The sequence below is a fragment of the Morone saxatilis genome, unplaced genomic scaffold (genome assembly GCF_004916995.1).
Source record: "Morone saxatilis isolate NCDOM2014 unplaced genomic scaffold, NCSU_SB_2.0 Contig16, whole genome shotgun sequence".
In the NCBI taxonomy this organism is placed as follows: domain Eukaryota; kingdom Metazoa; phylum Chordata; class Actinopteri; family Moronidae; genus Morone; species Morone saxatilis.
Genome location: NW_023339718.1, coordinates 1,593,131 through 1,612,933, shown reverse-complemented (window position 1 = coordinate 1,612,933; position 19,803 = coordinate 1,593,131). Strand labels below are relative to the sequence as shown.

The 19,803-nt window shown below is 41.1% G+C and overlaps 1 protein-coding gene across 2 annotated transcripts in view; it reads right to left on the bottom strand.

The window, feature by feature from the left end:
• The window catches only part of ssh1a (slingshot protein phosphatase 1a), a 22,841-nt gene extending 3,982 nt beyond the window's left edge, over positions 1-18,859 (bottom strand). The window contains exons 1-12 of one of the 2 annotated variants that reach the window (XM_035658680.1): positions 18,673-18,859; positions 16,059-16,096; positions 8,442-8,542; positions 4,592-4,656; positions 3,778-3,899; positions 2,738-2,806; positions 2,514-2,579; positions 2,024-2,218; positions 1,799-1,892; positions 1,147-1,275; positions 899-945; positions 637-783 (exon numbers count right to left, since the gene is read on the bottom strand). In XM_035658680.1, coding sequence (XP_035514573.1) covers positions 637-783; positions 899-945; positions 1,147-1,275; positions 1,799-1,892; positions 2,024-2,218; positions 2,514-2,579; positions 2,738-2,806; positions 3,778-3,899; positions 4,592-4,656; positions 8,442-8,542; positions 16,059-16,096; positions 18,673-18,753 — 1,154 coding nt within the window. In that variant the 5' untranslated portion in view covers positions 18,754-18,859. Of the gene's footprint in view, positions 1-636; positions 784-898; positions 946-1,146; positions 1,276-1,798; positions 1,893-2,023; positions 2,219-2,513; positions 2,580-2,737; positions 2,807-3,777; positions 3,900-4,591; positions 4,657-8,441; positions 8,543-11,384; positions 11,576-16,058; positions 16,097-18,672 lie in introns of those variants that run through there. The other variant, XM_035658681.1, reaches the window with a different exon arrangement.
• Positions 18,860-19,803: the final 944 nt, after the last annotated feature.

The following is a 19,803-nucleotide window of genomic DNA, read 5'->3' as shown; positions in this document are numbered from 1 at the left end:
CTCAGTTGTTATCAAGGGACTTAAGTAAGGAGCTTCTGCCATGTGGTAACAAGTGGTTTTACATGGTGGTTAAGGGGGCATGTGGTTGAAAGCTCCAGGAGTAACTAGTAAGTGAACCACAAGCTATTTTATAAAACTACTGTTTCCAAAGTCAAGAATGACTGAACTTTCATGCTCTCTAATAAATCTAATAAATAATGTTAATGTTAATAACAGCATATTACAAACACATTAAAGGTCCAGTGTGTAACATTTAGAAGGATCTATTGGCAGAAATATAATATTCATAGGTATTTTTAAATCAGTGTACAATCACCAGAAAATAGAAGTTCACGTTTTTGTACGTTACACGGCCACGGTAGTTTCTCCTTCGCACATGGAGGGAGAGGGTGAAGTGACTGGGTTGTGATCTGCAATTACATACGCTAGATGCCACTAAATCCTAAACACTGGACCTTTAAATGTAAGACTCATAAATATTGGAAAGAAATTATCATAATTCTCTTTGTGACTATATGTAGAAAATTTATCTGATGCCCAAAATACTAAGTAAACTTTTTTTGAGTCTCCTGTGATGATGAGATGTCTTTATAAAACTGACACGACAACATGTTTTCTGTTCCACTCGGCACTCACTTTGCTTTAACAATGAAGTTGTACGTATCATTCCAGTGAGCCAGCAGGTCAGTGGCGTCTTCATCGTAGACGCGTATGTTGTGATAACTGAATGTGCCTGGAAAGAAGTTGTCTATCTCCCTGGTAACATTGAGGATATAGCCCACCCTGGGGAGGAAAGATAATGTTAATTCGTCAACAACATTCCTTCTTGCTTAGGTCATAATGAAAATGTTTTTTCGTGCAGTTATCTTAGTTTCCCCCATAATATAAAATAAATCACCCTGTTTCTTGCAGCTCCTCCAAATTAGACGCATTCCATTCGGATCCCTACAAACAAATGAGCGAAAATACTGTTTAGACTCAGTATGCTTTCAAGTCTTTGTAAGCTTGTTCTTTCTCCAAAAACAATCATTTGACAGGGAAGCAGTCTTCCATTGGGACGGAAAAGAGGACCGCTTTATCTCACAGCACTTCACAGGAAACAAAAGATGTTTTGGTGAACATAAGAGACGGTATCAGTTGTCCCACCAGGTAGACGTGGTCGAAGATGAGAGTGGCTTTGTCCATCTGGCCCAGGATCAGCAGCATCTCATTGTCGATGAACTCTTTGTACTCCTTCAGGTTACAGTTCATGTGTTGTTCCAACTCTGTACGGATCTGCCAAAAACATTACACACAATATGCTGATTTTTGTCGATCGTTGAGGTGAGTTTACTTTACATTCCTTTCCTGAAAACTATACAAGTATCATGTAACTGTCACAAGGTGGAATATCAACGAAGACTGAAACACAACAGTGCCAGAGTTTGGATGGGTAACACTTTCTGTAATTAGAAACTATTGTAAAATCTTCGAGAGTAACGTCCATAAAACTCAACTCCAAGGTAAGAAAACAATTAAGAGAACCGAGTTGTGTCTCGATCTTTAGAGAATGAAATGTATATTGTATACCTGTATGTATAAAATTGTAAATATTGGTTTATTATATGAATTTAATTATCTTTAGTATGTGTATAGCATGAAGGGACTGCAAACTTTCATTCTGTTATACAACCTTGTGTTGAATAATGATAAACCAGTTCCTTTGATTTCTAAAAGGCAGCCACTGAAAATGAAACCATGAGAAGGAAATGCAAAGCAGTGGTTTATTTCAGTGTGTGCGTGCCGCTCTATATCTTACCTGTTTGCAGGTGACATTCTCGAGGTCCTGGCACGTCATGATGCTTCTGAGTTTGGCTTTGATAAGGCACTCTGTCCTCTCTCTCTCTGAAGGCCTACCAGAGATTAAACCTCATGAAAAATCTCACACAGTCACAGTTGTTTCTGATATGTCAAGTGTGTAGCAGTGAGTAGTTTTTAATCTTTACATAAGGAATCTGATTCAAGTTGGTTTGTGCTAACTGACTTGTCGACAAACATGGTGGGCGAGTCTGGCCGCGTGGTCTCCAGGTCCTTCATGGCGTTCCACTCGTTGATGCAGCTCTGGTCTGACGCGATGCAGCTCTCGTAGTAGCCCATCCAGGTGAGAGCCATGCCTCCGGGGAAGTAGTTGTACCTGCGTGACACCTCACACACTTTGTGCAGCACCTGCAGGGCTGACCTAAATTGTAGTTGTTTGGAAAGATAAAAGGTCATAGATGATTAAAGTGATTTTGTGAGAGATTTCCGTCTAGATAATCATATAAATGTAGCGCTAACAATCTGTTAAAGGGTCTATGCAACCCTCTGCACATGCGCCTTTATGTCAGCAGGTGGCAGAATGAATCAGCACTGCCTCAACCTGGCTCACTGCAGCAGAGGGGCATGGGTGTTTATCAGGAGATTTATTGTGGTGTGTCATGAAGTAAAATTTTTTGAGACAGCCACTGTGGCTCCAGAGGTTGTTTATTACTCACCACATGGCCTGCACTGACACGGGTTTGAAGACGTGAGTCCGACCTGCCGTGTTCACAGTAAAGCCCCTGGGGAGCAGACAAAACAGATGGTCATTCCCCGAGCACCATGCAGCTATGTGTGTGCATCGTGTTCATCCCAAGTGTCAGGTGTAGATGCAGTAAGTAGGGAAATATCACTGGGTTAAATGCTGAAGCTCTGCGTACAGCTGACAGAGAGGACTCACCCGTCTCCATCCAGATGGATCTTTGTGTCACTCCACAGAGGTAGCACCATGCCGATGGAACAGCTTTTGCTGGCAGAGGAGAATGAAATATAAATACCACAATGGTGCATGTGGAAACATAAATGTGATTTTCTACATTCTGTTGCTACAATTGCTCCATTCTAGGATAAGTCCACCACGACTAGCTGCGAATCTAAACATTGTCTGGAAAACAAGAAGTGGCAGGATTAAGAAAAGGAAACAAACTACTGTAAAATATTTAGGGCTGCCCACAAAACCTGATGATTCAAATCATCAGTCGAGAACACCCTGAGTCAGTCGAATGACTGCGCTTTTTTTTTCAGCATTGTACACAGAGCGAAAGCACGGCAGACTGTAGAATTTAAAACAAAAAATGACCACAAACCACAAAACTAACTACTATGAAAGTGGAGAAGAGTGATAGTTAATAGAGGACAGCATGACGCCGGGCAACGTGAGGCAGGGCAGCGCAACTCCAGCCTGTTGCCTCTCTGCTGACTGTCATTGAAGTCGGCTAAACCTCTTTTGAACCAGACGGTGGTACAGCCTCCTCTACTGCCATCCACTGTGACTGACTCTTCGTCTGACAGCGCTGTCAGCAGCACGGCAGGAGATACGCTCTGTGGTGCACTGGGACGTTATAACTGAACTATGAGCAGGACTCTCTGTAAAGTGTGAAACTCATGTAAATGTGTTTCCACCACAGGAACTGCTGGTATAGGAGTTTAGGAACAAATATTCAAATCTTCATATTGAACGGCCAAGTTTTATTTGACTGACAAAAATTCTGAGACGGGTACAGCCCTAAAAATCTGTGTGCCATTTAGTGCTTGTATAGAAGCTCCAGTTTAAGGCAGAGCTCGTTCACATTCATAATATAGATTTGTCTTTTCCAAACAGTTCATATATCACGTCTAATAGTAACATCAATTCATAAACGGAGCGCTGTTAGCTTTTAACAGATGACTGTCTGTCTAGCAAACAATGATCAGGGTTGAGGGATGAGGGTTTACTCTTACCAGTCTTTGCTGGTAAAGTCAATTCCCAGTAGGATGTTCTCCTCTGTGTCTTGTCGCCCACTGGTGTACACCACTACCATGTACCGCACACGATCTGACCATGCACTCTCCAGCCGCACCGCCTGGACAGGATAAAGACAACTGACCTCAAATTCAAAGCCAGAACTTTTGATTAAGAAATCCTGTTTCCTGTTTTTGTATTAGTGCCAAGAAAAACACATTTAATTACTGCAGTATTTTAAGGAAATGTTTGCCTCACACTGACTTACATTAAACATAAAAATGTTTTAAGATAAGTATGTTTCATAAACATACTGAAATAAACCTGCGGGTTGGGACATAGTTAATTCCATTAAATCTATTGTGGCAGGTTTGTGATTATCATGCCCTCGTTCACATGAGCGCAAAACCGTGATTGTGCACAACAGCAAATGCCCCAAAGAACCCTCCTGCTAAAATCTGTGTCCAACAAAGTGTCTCAGCTGGATGTGCAAAGAAAACAAGTTTGATGTAATAGGGTAACCGAGTCCTCAGGATGTGTGAGAACACCGAGCTGGTAAACATAAAATGAAATAACTCAGCTTCACACTAACGCATACACACACACACACCATGGAAACATTTGGTAATGCTCTCCTGAGTGTGTTGAAACCTGCTCTCATGAGCTAGTAATTACAGTGAACAAATAAGCATCTTAAGTACACAATAAAATGCATTCTGGAGGGTTTGCTATGCCAGGTTGTTAGTCACTGGCCTGTATGTGTGTGTGCATGTTTTCATTTTGATGTATGCATATACTTATGTTGTCTCTCACCAGCTTGATTCTGTCCTCCGAGCGAAGAATGTTTATCATCACCTGCAAGTGTTGAGGTAAGTCGCCTGTTGAGGAAGATCAGAAAGAAAATTTCATCATTGTAAATTTACCTCTTCATATAAGCTGACACATTTTAACTTGAAAGTGAAGATACAAAGATGATAAAGCCCGTTTCACTTTGACAACACTGATTAAGAATATAAATGAGGACATGATGAATGCTGGGGACATAATGAGTTTATATAATTAAAGTCACTGCTGCAGTCTAGTGAAGGTACGTGAAGTTACACTGCTCCCTAGTGTTTAACACTAAAGCCTTCCTCATGGAGACAATAATATATAACCTGTTCAGCAATATTTCATCAGTTGACCTGTTCGTTGAAAAGAAATGAAAAGACATTTTTAGTCTTCGTATAAGCCAATTTGTCAGCCACAAAACCACAATTCAAACCTGTCTTTGTTCATTTTACATCCCTCAGTGCTCCCTGTGCCAGGTCTGATGTAAGACATGTCAGTGAAGCAGGATAATAAAACAGGGTGTTGGACCAACAGCAATTCAAAAGTAGCATCTGACAGAGAGCCAACTATGTTAAAATATGTCACAACAGGTCAGAGAGACAAATCATGTCATCCTGACTGGTTATAACTGCAGCCACTGGCGTGAAATGGCACAAACTCTTTGTACCTCATGTACAGCCGTGTGCTTCTTGGTTAAAATCACAGTGAAAACTTGTTTAAAGTGACGTTATGTTTGCTTCTCTACAACGTGCCAGTGATCGCTTTGTCTCATCAGAGTTCCCACTCTTTTTAAGAAGACTTTTCCAGGACATTTTCCAGGAGTTTCTCTTGACAATACAGGACAGCACTTGCTCACAAACGGTGGTCAGCGTTTATGGGACGGCTTTCTGAATGGAACTTTTTCACAGCAGCCTTTTTGACAAGAAGTAGTAGGGTAAACACAGGTGTTACCAATGATACTGTTAACAGAGAAAGAGTGAGTGAAAAAACAGTGAAAAGGGTCTATTTCATTCTTTATTTTAATCAATTTCCAGGTTTTCCAGGACATGTGGGAACCTTGTTTCATATCTGGGTCATTCTCTTAACATAATGCATTTGTTTTTTTTGGATAAAGATTTGGAAAGAATATGCCTTTCATGTCAAACTCATAAAACACAAGAGACTGATAGATAAATCCTTCTGAAGGTTCATAGCCAACAACCGCTCCTTCTAAATTTACTGACTATAATTACTGTTGCAGCACAAACAATACTGAAATCGATGATGAAACAGACCCTTTTAGCAAAGAATAATTTGTTTGTTGCTCATTAATACTCAATGTAAAAATGTATAGCCTAATGATTATTCTGGCAAAACTTCAAAATGTGAGTAGTTGACCTCGACAACAAGACCCAGAGGTTTGACAAACTCTTTATATATATTTATATATATATATATTTAATTGGGGTGCATGCATTGAGAAACTTTAACAATGGGACTGAAAATGTAAAAAAACAAAATTGTGCCAAAATTGTCCTTTAAGATTAAAGGTAAAAGCAAAGATTCTTCAAAGATTCTGCATCAGTGGTTAAGATGTTACCACTCACTCATGAACCATTCCCTGCTTACTGATGGCTTCAAGAACATTTCCTACAACAGACATCAAGAGTCCAGTGGTTATATTTAATAGTTAAATAGATGAAACTCTGCAGATGGTTTTATTCTCCTCTAGAAATATTTGAAACAAATAAAGAGCGCCGTACATTAATAAAAAACCAATAAATATTAAAGATAAGATTTATCAACTATACAGCTATTTTCACAGTATCCTAATGCTCCTCCTGTCTGTTGGCCTGTTAAAAACTATTTTTCCATTATTTGACGAATGACATGAACGCTCTGAGTTCACTGTTCATAGCTACTAGAAGTAAAATCTCTTCATGTGTGTTTTTGATAGTTTTGATGGATCAAACTGTTTAAAAGTCAAATGAGTTCACGGCTCTGTGGCAGCCAAGTTGGCATCTGCTCTGAAAAATAACAGCTGCAAGATACGAAAGTAATACACAGAAACAAAAATATATATACAGACAGTTATGTATCCATGTGTGTCAATGTTGATGTGAGAGGTTCAACCCAGTTCAACTGATAACCTCGACTGACACCACCGACTCTCAGCTTGGGTAAAATCTTTATTAGTGGGCATTCCCAGATTCCCCCCCACAATGAAACAGCTCACTTGTATGTTAAAGAAGACTGATTTTCTTGTCTATAAGGTAAAATGTCATAGCTCTGGTCACCACACATAAGTATGGCTCCACAGATTAGAGTGTTTATTTCCATTAAACTGCCTGATGAGACCAGAAGATTGTTTAAAATCCTGTTTAAGTCACTGATGCTAAGATATCAGTTCACAGAACAGGAATACCTTTACCAAGAACTTTGCACAAGTCACCTCACATCTTTTTTTTTTTTTGTTGAAGTCCACAGTTACTGGGAAATAATACAACTATTTCCTGAGCCAAATGTTTTGAGAACAAAGCAGGACCAGCAAATATGTGGGTTACCTGACAAAGTGGTTGGTGGAGTGGACAAAGCTGCCAGCCGTAGCCATGACTTGCCAAATGGCTTGGCAGCATTTTGGCTGTTGGCTGGTGCTATTTTCCCATCATGCCAGTGGACTGTCAGGTCAGCCTTATGTCTTTAAAGCAATAATTGTGGCTTTCAGTGGTGACATTTTAAAAGCGGCCTTTGCTTAAAGACACTGGCCAGTTCGTAAAATAAATTACACAACACTACACTTCTATTCATTTTCTTTACAGGTAGTGGTTAAAGTTAAAGTACAGGCCACATTCGGGAAAGTAAAAGGGGGCACTGGGACACTCACAGTACAGTATGAACACTGTAAGTCATTTGGCTACTGTTACTTTATCTGCAACAAACACAAAACTGTCAGACCAACTACCTACTATCAATATTGTCCAGTTCCTGTTTAATTCATTTACATTATGCCCAAAACTGTTCCACCCTAAAACTCAGTTCCCTTTACAACTTGTTGATGTTAGTTGTTATGTTGCTTCAGTAAAATTCATTTGATAAACTATAAAACAAAGTCATAGAGGGTTTGGGCTAAATGGGGCGAATTGGGAAATCAAACACTGTTGTCCCCATCGAGACCCACTCCATCAACATCCTGGACCAAGCACCCGACAGGCAGACTGTGCTCCGAGAGCGCAGGACGAGAGGAGACGGACTCTCTGTGCTCAAACACAGTCAAAGTGGATGGACAGAATTATTCCCTGGGTGTATATATGTACATAGATAACTGCATATATTGTTTTATTTATTCTATTTTGTGTTATGCAAACTGAAGGAAGGCATGAAGGAACTACAACTTTCTTTTTCGTTGTAAAACCTTGTGTTGTTTAATGTTTAAAATGAATTACCTTGTATGCTAAGAATAGTCACTGACATTTACCTTGTGTACCCTTTACTCCGTAAAGCAGTGAGAAAAAGAGGACACACGAGGTAACACAAACAATGAGGGCCGCCTTTAATCGTCAACAGAAGTTTCGCTTACAGTGCTACCATGCACTGGATTTAAGCACTAATCTGCCTAAGCTATACGTCTGGAACATGCTTATCAACGAGGCAGCCTCCATCCTCCTCACCTCAGCTTTAAACATCTGCTGCAGTGTTAAAGGAGTGCAGCACTTTAACTCGTCACACAAACGCACTACACGGTCTGGATGAGGAGTCTGACGAGGAGATTAAAGAGATCAAAACTACAGTTTGGGTAAATGATGGTGGGGAACAGGGTGTGCTTTTTTGGGTGCCGTGTCCTTGCGGTTCTCACCTGCATGTTTGTGGTGAGGATGAGCTTTCTGGCCCTGTTGACTGCTTCCCTGCTGCAGGAAGAGAGCAGCGCCCTTCACCATGAAGAAGCTCTCACTCAGGCTGAAAAACGAATGGGGAGAAAGGAGTTAAGCACTGAAACACCGCACATCACACACTTGTTCGCTGGACAGTGGGGCTGAGAAGCGGGACACAAGACAAATGAAATATTCAACTTTACAGGACATTTCAGCTCAGTAGACACAGCCAACAAGATGAGCATAAAGCACGGCTGCCTGCTGCCGGTGATCTACCTCAACAGCTGAGTGGAAAAGCCCAGCTGCCACGTTACAGAGGCAGACCTCAGGCCTGCTGCAGCCATGAATCAAGCTTTGATCCTGAATGCTTATCTGTCTTTTTTCTGCTGCATGGGCTGCACTCAGATTTGACTTGTCAGGTCCCTGCTGGCTTGGTGAAATGCAACGCAGACCTGAATAACTGACCTAACTGCAGTTGTTTGCGACGCTTCCACAATGGCCGACAAGCAGCAATTACCAGTTCACGCCTACCTGTAAAAGTGAGTCTTTTTAGGTTAGGCTGCTGGAGCTGTCAACAGATTACATAAGGAACAGCAATAAAGAACTAGTGAGGTGTTTCCTCCGGGCTGAATTCAATCATTCCATCTCATTGGAAAACAATGTGAGAACATTCATAAATCTACCTGGCAGCAGGGTGGGACACATGCACCGTGTACTGTGCGTGTGCAGTCTGGCAAACCAGGAAAGTTCAGAAGTGATGAGTGACGGGAACAAAACAAAATCCAAACAGGTACTAAATACAAACCTGTCTCTAACTACAGCTACAACATCAGTGTATTGGTATAGTGTCAGTATTGCTAGCTAATGTCAGCTTAGAGCAATACTGCTATCAGTCTAACATTATTTTTACTGATGACGTGATATTTAAAAAAGCCTAACCTGTTTTGCATCTAAGGTTTATACTGCAGTTTGCCTAGTGCTATTATCAAGTGGGAAAATGGTGATTATTGATATTGGCTTAAAGCTATAATACGTAACATTTCAACATTAAAATGTCTAGAAATGCTAGACGTATGTTATATATTTTTGTTGAGCTGTGTACTTACGTTATATCAAATGTTTCCAATGTTCAAACCCAGAGAAATCTGTAATTTTAGTCATATCCCCTTTGCGCATGTGTTGTTATCTGTCATAAATTGAGTTTTTATTATAGTATAGTCTATTATAGTATAGTTTTAAGCAGCATTTTTATGATCCACTTTTTAAATTTTCATCATTTTTAAATCTATTTTTTAACTGGATTAAGGATTGGATCATCGGACGTCTGGAACATTAGCAGCAGCTCGGGTGGCATGCCCTCCGAGACGTCTTTTGTCTGCCGAACAGCGTCGGAGAAGCAATGATTTTTAACATGAAACTCCTTTATTCAGTGTTTTTACTGTTATGATAACCAGGTCAGTTTGTTTTGGAGCGGAGGAGACCTCTGTGGATAATTCAGCTTCCGGTAAAACCTCCTGAACTATGAACACTGAAGGAACGGCAATGGTGGTGAAGACAATAACTCCCATGAACCCACGCTACTTCACAACGTCGTCAAACTTTGTCTTCTGTTCTTGTTTTGATGTGAGCGACCTCCTAGTGACAGGAATTACATACTGTATGTTTAAAAACAATAACCTATATTGGTGCATATTCTCGAAGGATACATCCCTAGATGTCCCACACACAACCCATTTGACCAAATGCCTTCAAGTTGAACATGTATCAATAAAGTAATGCATCTAAATGACACCAACAACTGCAACTTTCACCGTCACATTTTTATATCCAGCTCTGAAACTGTTCCCTCACTCAGCTCTCTTTGATCAGAATTTCAAAGCCCACATGCAGAAGAGCAGGCCTGGGCCAAACGGAGGATTTTGTGTGAACAATGGACTCCGTTTTGTGCACCTCACAATAAATTCCCTCCGCCCCCAGCAGCACCACAGAAAAAAAAAGAAAACGTTCCACAGTGACAAAGCATGGGGGTGGACGCTTCTCAACAAGAGCTTTTGTCTCACTTTGGTTGATTTTTTTGGTTTCAGTCTGTTCTCTGTTTGAGATTTATGATGCTGTCATGAGGGTCTACTGTCAGGGAATGATGGATAATATGAGGCAGAAGTGGCAAGAGCAGGAAGAGGACTACGGCCTCATTACTGCTCAGTACTGTGTACAAATCCCTGCTGCTTATTTTTCCTACTTCAACTAGTAACCCAACTTCAAGTCTGCAGGTCTTAGCCTGTGATATCTGATATTTTCCCAGGAAAGAAACATTTAAAAGGTGCACTTTGGTGAAATCTGAGTATGTGTGAAACTTGTCGTTATGTGTAACTCAAGAGCTGTCCCACTGCTTTACAGGCTGTACTCAGACATCCTAATTAAACAGCCTCAGCTCTACTGTCTCTTGCCCTGCAGTACCCTGCTATCAGCTTCTCCACAAACAGTAGGGCTAAAAATACATCTGGTATCAAAGCAAACAAAGACTACAACAGAAAAGCTTGCCAAATAGCCTCAATGATTACAACCTACAGCACCTATAGCTCCTTTACAGACAGAAAGAACGCCAACGCATCAGCTCGTATGAATGAACAGTCGTAGATATATCACTGATACAGAGATGCGTGCACAAGTCAGCCACCTCTGCATGACAACTTATTTTGACTGAGGTTCACTTATCTCATATCAGCTGGACATGTTCAGTGATTGATTCAATCTGACAGCAGAGTATCTGTTGCAAAGCGACCACGTCATCATTCAAACTCTCACTCCTACATTTGTTTCAAAAACACAACGTAGGGCCAGAAGTCCATGGTCATACTGTGTTTGATCAGTGGAGGACTTTGTTCCCACTAGTCCAAACCCCATGTTAGAGGATAAATGTAACTCACATGCGGTTTATCTCACTCTGGGTCAACACAGCGTTCTTCACAAAATACGGTAGCATCTTCATCACGGCCTCCTGAATGGGTTCTACAACCAGATGCATCCTGCTGACCGGAATGAAAACCCCAGGCCTCTCCGCTGCGAGCTACCTCCTCTTCATCGGCCTCCAGACACAGCGAAGGAGCAGAGTGAAAAAGAGGAAGAATGACGGGTTCAGGTCTCGGCCCACGGCTTTTGAGTGACAGACTGACTGACAGCCTGCGCTCATCTGTGCTGCTCAGTGAAGAAGTGCCGTCTGTTCAGATGCCACACCCTCTTGTTTCCTCCTCCTCCTCCTCCTCCTCCTGCCTCATCTGAGCGTCTCTGTGTGTGAGTGCTAGTCAGACTCCCGCCTGGAGGGACGTACTGCAGTCTCCACCCGCTGCCTCAGGCACACACAACTGTGCTCCTCTCCTCAGTCCCTCAGTCTGTTTTGTCTGTGTCGCACTCTTACAGTATACTGTAGGTCACACGTTCACATCCGTAAGAGAGGAAGAGTTAAGTTAACTCTTTCTTTCAGGGTAAGAATTTGCAAACTTTCCAAAAGAAACACAAAGTCCACCACGTGTTTTTGTTTGCCTTTTCAACAAACACATGAGGAAAAAAGCCACGAGGTTACAGAGGACAGTGAATCCAATAAAATTCAATTCCTTTCCCTTTTTGTGTGTCAGGTTTCCATTTCCAGGATCTGGTGTTCCTGTTCAACAGAAACCATCTCTCCAAATCCCATTTTCTCTGTGTGTCTTCCGGGGGAAAAGCACAAGACCACTGGCTCAATTGGAAGACAAAAAAGCAGCAGGAGGAATTTTGGCCAAAACTTCCTAATGGGATGTCCCAATGTTGCATGCCACCTTAAGGGTCAACAGAATCCAGGGTAGTGCCTCCAGGGAGCTTAACACATGGGCCAAGCATTGGTGGAAAGGGCAGTGAGAACTGGCATGTTCCCAAAACTCCCAAATCTCATTATACCCAGGCTTATAAGGGAGGGATTATGTTGTATCTCTCCTTCAAGTGGCCAGCACTGGCTGTCACTCACTCTGATGTACCGCAAACACACCACAATGTACATCATTAGAGTACAACGATTAGCTTAGGGAGGGAATATCCTTTATGTCTAATGCTTCTGCAAACAACAGTGAATATTCTTTTTAGATAGCAAAATACAGAACTGAAATTAAAGATAATAATGCGATCGCAGTTCAAAAGAATTCTTAAAACTGAGCCCACAGATTAGTCCCTGTTTGGGGACTGAAAGCTAATACAGGCCATAACTTTCTTTCTCGCATTCCCTCACTCAGCAAGCATTTAAACCACCACACATACACAATGAAGAGGCATGACTCTGTTTATCTGGGAGGATTTGCTGACAGACATTCACAATAGCTCCGCGACACAGATAACAAGATAGCCCTCCTATTCTCCGAAGCAAAAGGACGCGTAACACCTGGTCACCCAGCAGATACTGTACTCTACAATCTGACGTAGGTTTAGTCGTGTTCCAGGTGGAAACTTGGACAGCTCAGTGTGTCAGGTGCACGGAGGAGTGGAGGGACCTGATTGGATACAGGAACTTCGTCTGCGTGTGAGGTCAAGCTTTAGAAGCAGCAGACAGGAATGATGGCATGTCACAGAGTTAAGGTATAGTTTGTTGGTGAAGCACTAGCCAGATGGATGGCTGAACAGGGCCAAAAAGGACCAGATGTCCTCTAAGCCACTGCTCCGAATCACCAGGTGTACTGGTATGTGAGGGAGGTTGGATTACACAGAGGACTCACTACAAAAAAAGCTCAAGGCACAGAGGCAGTAACCAGGCTGGTTTATTCATGGTCTCAGAGTGTTTTGCACACAGCGGCACAATGAGGGAAAAAAGGCCTCCTCTTGGGGCTGCCAGTTGCATAATGCTGGCATTTTCCTCACTTACACCACTGAAAGGCGGTAAAGAGATGGGGGGTGCAGGTCGGAGAGGAACAAACCTCCTCAGGTGTCAGTGGAGACATATGACATCATCGTGTTATTGAGGAAAGATTAACCCACAATAAAGACCTAGAGATGGTGCTTCTGCTGCAGTTTCTCTGCCTATGCTTCTCCAATCCACACATTATTCCACTAAGGCTGCATGATATGGTATAAACCCATCATATTGCGATTATTTTGACTGATATTATGAGTGCGATATGATTCAAGATGTGTGAATTATCTTTTTGCGTCACAATTTTAATTAACATGTTTTCTTACATCTGTAGAACAAGATTTGTAGGGCATTCCCGCAGAACCACAGTACTTCATTTTAATGCTTTTTATTCACACATTTGACTTTTATTTAAAATAATTGGATATTGCACTTGGATTGATTAATTGTATATATATATACTATATTCTACATTCAAATCCAGAGGGAGTAGTCTGACCTATTATGGCATTTAAATCACAACCAGTCTCGACAAGTGCTATTTGAGTTAGAAAGTGTTGCGGTGAGTTTAAATTGACTTCAAATTAGAAGTAGGAGTGTCAGTGTATATTTTTCCGCGGAGCCAATAATCTGCCAATCCTTCGTCTCCGTGCTGAATCCCTCCTACACATTCCAAACGCTGCACCCCATATCTACAAGCAAACACACACATTTCTGTTTAATTGTGCTTTTTGCCCAACACTGCTGTGTGCAAGGTGGTAAAATGCCTTGGTTCATCGCCAGCGACACCTGCACAATGTTTACATTGGCCTCCATCAACCCCTTGAGCTTGTCATCGTTATCAAGGTCAGTCGAGAACAGCGAGCACAAGAATTCCCACTTGGCGGTCGTACAGCTGTCCATCAACAGATAGCTATCTATTTAGTGTACTAGATCACTACACCCTGATCTCAACTGAGAAATACATCTGTCAAATAAAAGACAACTTAATATGCCTTATTATAAAACGTGGCTTACCAGTCGGAAAAAATGGAAACAATCTTGAGGCAAGACGGGGCTCGCACCATGCATAGATCATTCGCACACACATCGCTTAGGGACATTGCATAGGCTGTTGCATAACTGGAGAGAAACTGAACTCTTAGAATGACGCATTATATTATTTTAAGGTAATAAGTGTTCTGCTTCCTCAAACATTCTTCTGGTTCACAGATTAAGTGACGTTTTCAGCGACAAACATACGAAAAATCACAAATAAAACTGCACATTTACATTAGAACAAAGGTTTCTATCAGTATGAATGACTCATAAAGACCTACGTTGTCAGCATTGTCACCATGTTGACAATTCAATATTATACGTAAGCCCAAAAGACATATAGGCTTTTACAAAAGCTTTCGTATTGATCTGCTCTGAAAGTGAAATTAAATCTCTCCAGTAAACAACTTCACTGCAGCCGAGTCACAATAAGATGCCTGCTAATATTTAAGAAGAGAGCATTCATTATTAACAGTCAGATACCGGTAGAGAAAGACTTGTGGGTGCTTTTTTTACGCCATAGTTGTTATACAGTCATTATATTTAAATGCGCAATTCTAAGTCTAGACATTATGGATTGGTATTTGGAAGATAACATCCAGAAAGAAACCTTTGGTTCTGCAGAAAACAACAACAAAATCAATTAGATTTTCTTCATCCAAGAGACATATTTACATCATATAAAGTTCAAACTGCCCAAAACACACGTTACATAATAAAAGTGCAAAGTGTTGCCAGTTGTTTGAATTTTAAAAAGGCCTTAACTTTGAAACCGCCTCAGGGACTCGTCTCCAGCTTTTGACAGAAAACTGACTTAATCAGGTTTTAACACGACTGAGTCACTGTCAGAATGTGTAAAGCATTAATCTCGTATCCAAAGACAACAAAGCCATACATACTAGGGTTGTTACGTTTTTCAGAAATGTACAAAACACACGTTACTTGGAGTGCAAATGGTTTCTTAATACATTAACTTTAAGTTTATCCTCAGTCTTGTCACACTGTAGGAAACACACACTCAAAAACTCAGTCGTGATAGCTGGCAGAGGAATAAGAAAATACTGTGCCTAGCCCAAACTTGTAGGTTGAAAAAGGGTTTATTGTACAGTGCTGCTATAATCATTTCTGTCTTTCTGCTTACTCCCACCTTTTGTTGGGAGACAACATAGTCAGTGTGTTAATCTGAGTGGGGGACACAGAGTAGAGAAAACTGTACATTTTCCAGTTTGAAGCCAAAGTTTTAACTCAGTAAATGACTTGAACAATCAAGTACAAAGATTATTATTACCATTATTACAATCAGCTTTCTGCCAATCCGACGCAGTACATGCGTTCTGTGGAAAAGTGACTCAACGGATTCAAACACATGTTTCATCGATCAAAGTGCCAATAAAAATGCCGACACACCCGTCAGCATATTACTTGACAAGACTACTGAAATGAACATGGCTTTACAGTTAGCATCTGATGACTCCGCCAACAATAGAGACAGACAGCAGGTGTTTATTACACTGACGCTTAGTTGTCCTTGTGTGTTGATGCCAGCTAGTCTGCCGCCATTCCAGATTTCACTAAATGACTCAAAGACAGATGCAGCCAATCAGTCAACAACACCTGTGTATAAAAATTTGACTTGCTTTGCCATGTACCACGCAACAGAGGTGCTAAACTTTAAACTTAAGAGTAAACTTACCTCTGATTTATTCGCCGTTCATCTTCACTCCCAAAATCCTGCAATACAGATAAGGGGACAAAATTAATACCACATCGATCCGATTTTGGCATGATTAACAAACATCGCAAGTCTGTATACAAGCTTGTGTTTTACCGATCATAAACTTTGAGACAAGTTAATCCACAACATTCAAAAGAAAAGAAACCAAATGTAAGCATTCCTTTAAAGTACACAGTATACACAGCTCTTGTTATTGAACAATCTGTGAGAAAGCTGCATAACTGTGTTATACCAGCGATATAAAACCTTGTGTTCACTTATTCCCCACCCTCAGAGAAATGGAAATAAGTTCACTAATGTTTCTTCACACAGGGATTTTAGGCACAGAACAGTATAGTTTGACTTTAGCATCAGTCTGGCAGTACATTTTTTGGCATATTTTGCTCTCAGACTGCTTTAAAATACGGTGCTGCAGGCAAATAACAGTGAAGTCACGGCAAACGCAGGTGTGTCTTATATGCATTTAATAGCATCCACACCACCTGGACGAGCTCGCAAGACGCGGAGGGAGCAGACGTGACTTGAAAGTTCGTCAACATTAGGAGTAAGCGCATTAAACCGGTATGGTCGAATAGAGGAAAGAACGGTTTGACAAGCAGTTACATGGAAACGGTACAATGTGGGCTGAAGAACAAGGAAGTGTGATAATAGTTCAGCTGACCTGCCAGTAAACACTGCACTCATCAAATATCTAAAACCACAAAAAGGGACAGTTTATGTGATCAATTTAGTGTATTTCACCAAAAGTAGACACAGTTATGACTCGATTAATACACACATATGAATACACATATAAAAACTGGGGTTGCACGTCGGGTTAAAACGTCATACTGCGACTATTTTAATAGATATTGTGATATGATTCTTGATTTGTGTGCGACACAAATGTCATTTTTCTTACTGAAAAGATATTGAAATCATGATGATGTGTGAACATTTTTGAGGGTCTGTACCAAACAAACATGTTCTCTTACATCTGGACAACAAGATCTGTAGTCCAGGACATCTCTTCTGAACTACAGTACGTCATTATAATGCTGTTTTATCACATATGTTACCTTTATCCTAAAACTGCAGCTTCTGCAATATTATAGATAATATTCTGATTAATTGTGCATCCCTAATAAAGACAATGCTAGATCTGGCCTTCGACACAAGCCACAGAGAAGTTAAAGGCTCTAATCCACCTTTTTCCACTGACAGGAACATTTTATAGCCACCAATGTACGACTGCAGCAAGGTCTTGAATATTCAGCAGGAAATAAAGACAAATATGGTGACATACAGAACTGGATACAAGAAAATCATTCTGCGAGAGGAGCGCGCCACACTGTCGTATAATAGGCACAATAATCTCCCACATTAACCGCCTCTTGCGAGCATCATCTGTTTACCCCCCCTTCCTCCCTCTCCTAGTACTCCACCAACCCCACCCACCCCTCACGAGTACATGACATCATAGCTGCAGCAGCTTCCTGCCAGCTTTATCTGTCACACCTCAGCACGCTGCTGGACTACGCCAACGGCTCCGGCGAGACACTGAGGCACAGGGACCAAACGAGACCCGGTCAAACCAACAGAGCGAAGTCCTTTAAAGGGCTTAATCTACCTGCAATAGGTGGTTTAAAATGTAAACGCAGCTAATAGCTGTCTGTTCCCCTCTGATGTGATCATACAGTGCAGAATAAGGTGAGCCCTCCTTTATAGCTGGTAGTTAGTGCCCTCCTCTGGCAGAGAAGATGAGGAAAATATTTCCACTTGGAAGTTATCTTTTAAAAATTGCAGTTTTGTGGCAAAGAAAAACACATTTTCTTGCTGCGAATGCCCCAAAAATAACAAAATAAAAGCTCAAAGTGGGACTCTCTGCTGCTACAGACAAGCATAAGCAAAGCCTTAAAGTTCAATTTCCCCATGTGTGTCTTTACCAGTCTGTAAATCTCATACTTCCCTATATTTACTGGGAGAACCAACAAGGCAGCACAATGGAAACTGACAGAAATATAATGTGTAGTTGACTGATTTGTTGCCTGTTAAAGAGAATAACAGAGGCACCAGACTAACAGATCAATATCTCCTATTTAATGTTAGTAAATCAATGTGATATCAGTGCTTCTTTGGCTGCTGCAGCTTCGTCTGTGTGCTGCTATTGCTGCACTGATGGTTTCTGCCCTTTAACGTGTTAAAATGTTAAAATAAACAGGTTATGTTCAATGTCAGCCAGTCACATTAGAAACTGCTAACGTTAGCTGCAGCTTACATCATTTATATAAGGCACTTGTCACACTCAGCTAACGCTAGCTCTTCTGCAAATTAACACCACATTTAACAGATTTTTTTTACAAATGCACAAATCTAGCAGTCGTATCGGTGTGTGTGCTAGCCGGAAATATCTGGTTATCAGTCGCTTAGTAGGAAATAAAAAAGAGGAGTTAAGCTCAGCTAAGGAGACAGCTAACCTAACGGTGCTAATGTAGCCGCAATCAGAAGGCCTTTCCCCGGCAACATCTTTCAATCAACCCCCCTCTCCCCTCCTGGAGCACCGGTTCTCTTCCACCCGGGGACGCAAACTGACCTCCCCCGCCGTCGTGGTCGCTGTGCTGGCGGTGGACGCGGCGCTCGGGGTCGGGGACCGCTGCAGAGTAACCAACGCCATGGCTGGAAGCTGAGGATGCACCGGCCGGCCACTGAGGCCTGGTGAGCTGCTAACTGCTGCTGGGGGCTAACGATACATGCAACTGATGGATGGAGGGAGGGAGGGAGAGAGAGAGGAGGGAGAGAGGAGGGAGAGAGGAGCCTTATTGCCCCGCATGCAGGGCTGTCTGTGCAGGAAGTGCTGCTGCTGCCTTCGAGGTCCCGTCCATCCTGATGGCACTTTGTAATTATGCTGTAATAACACAAGAGTGGCTGTTTATACGAGTTAAAATGCCATTAAGATATGAAAGAAAAAACATTCAACAACATAAAAATAGGATGCAAATGCAAAATATAGAGGACATATGAGCTACAGTGGAATAAAAACAAGTAATACTGATTAGAATATGAATTAAAAAAGGCAAAATGAAGCATTTTAACCCCAAATTTGATTTAGAATTTAAATTTATTTTATTTATTTCACATTTGTCCCAAATCAACTTCCGTAGATTTAATAGAAGGCAGTGGCAAACAGAAAAGTAAGCCAATAATATACATAATAATCATTACTAGGGCTGTATGTCATATTGCTCTCATAAGCAACAGTTTAATGAGCCAAGATTTCAGGAGAAAACTGGTCTTCTAAAGACAAAAACATGCAGTTCCCTGAATGTTAAAAGCAAGTAAAGTGAATGTAAAACACCCACATTTATTATACAGCATCCCCAAATATGTTGTATGTATCATCATTAGTGTGTTTTATAGTTCTATATTATACTTTTTGAAGTATACTATACTGACTGAAACATAAGTGGGTCTACCTGAAATACCTGATATGTGAATTGATTTAATCACAAACATCACACACAATATTGTGGCACATTAGTAAAGTAAAGGTGGCATTAGAAATCATTGTGTGATGCACACAAAATGTGTGGTCACATTTTTTTATTGGTGTTTTTGATTTTTAATTTCTGAACTTTAAAATGTACTGTCTTATTTAAAACAATAGAAAAGCAGAAGGATCTACAGAACTTCCTGGGAAGTGTGCTTTCACCTATGGACAGTAGGT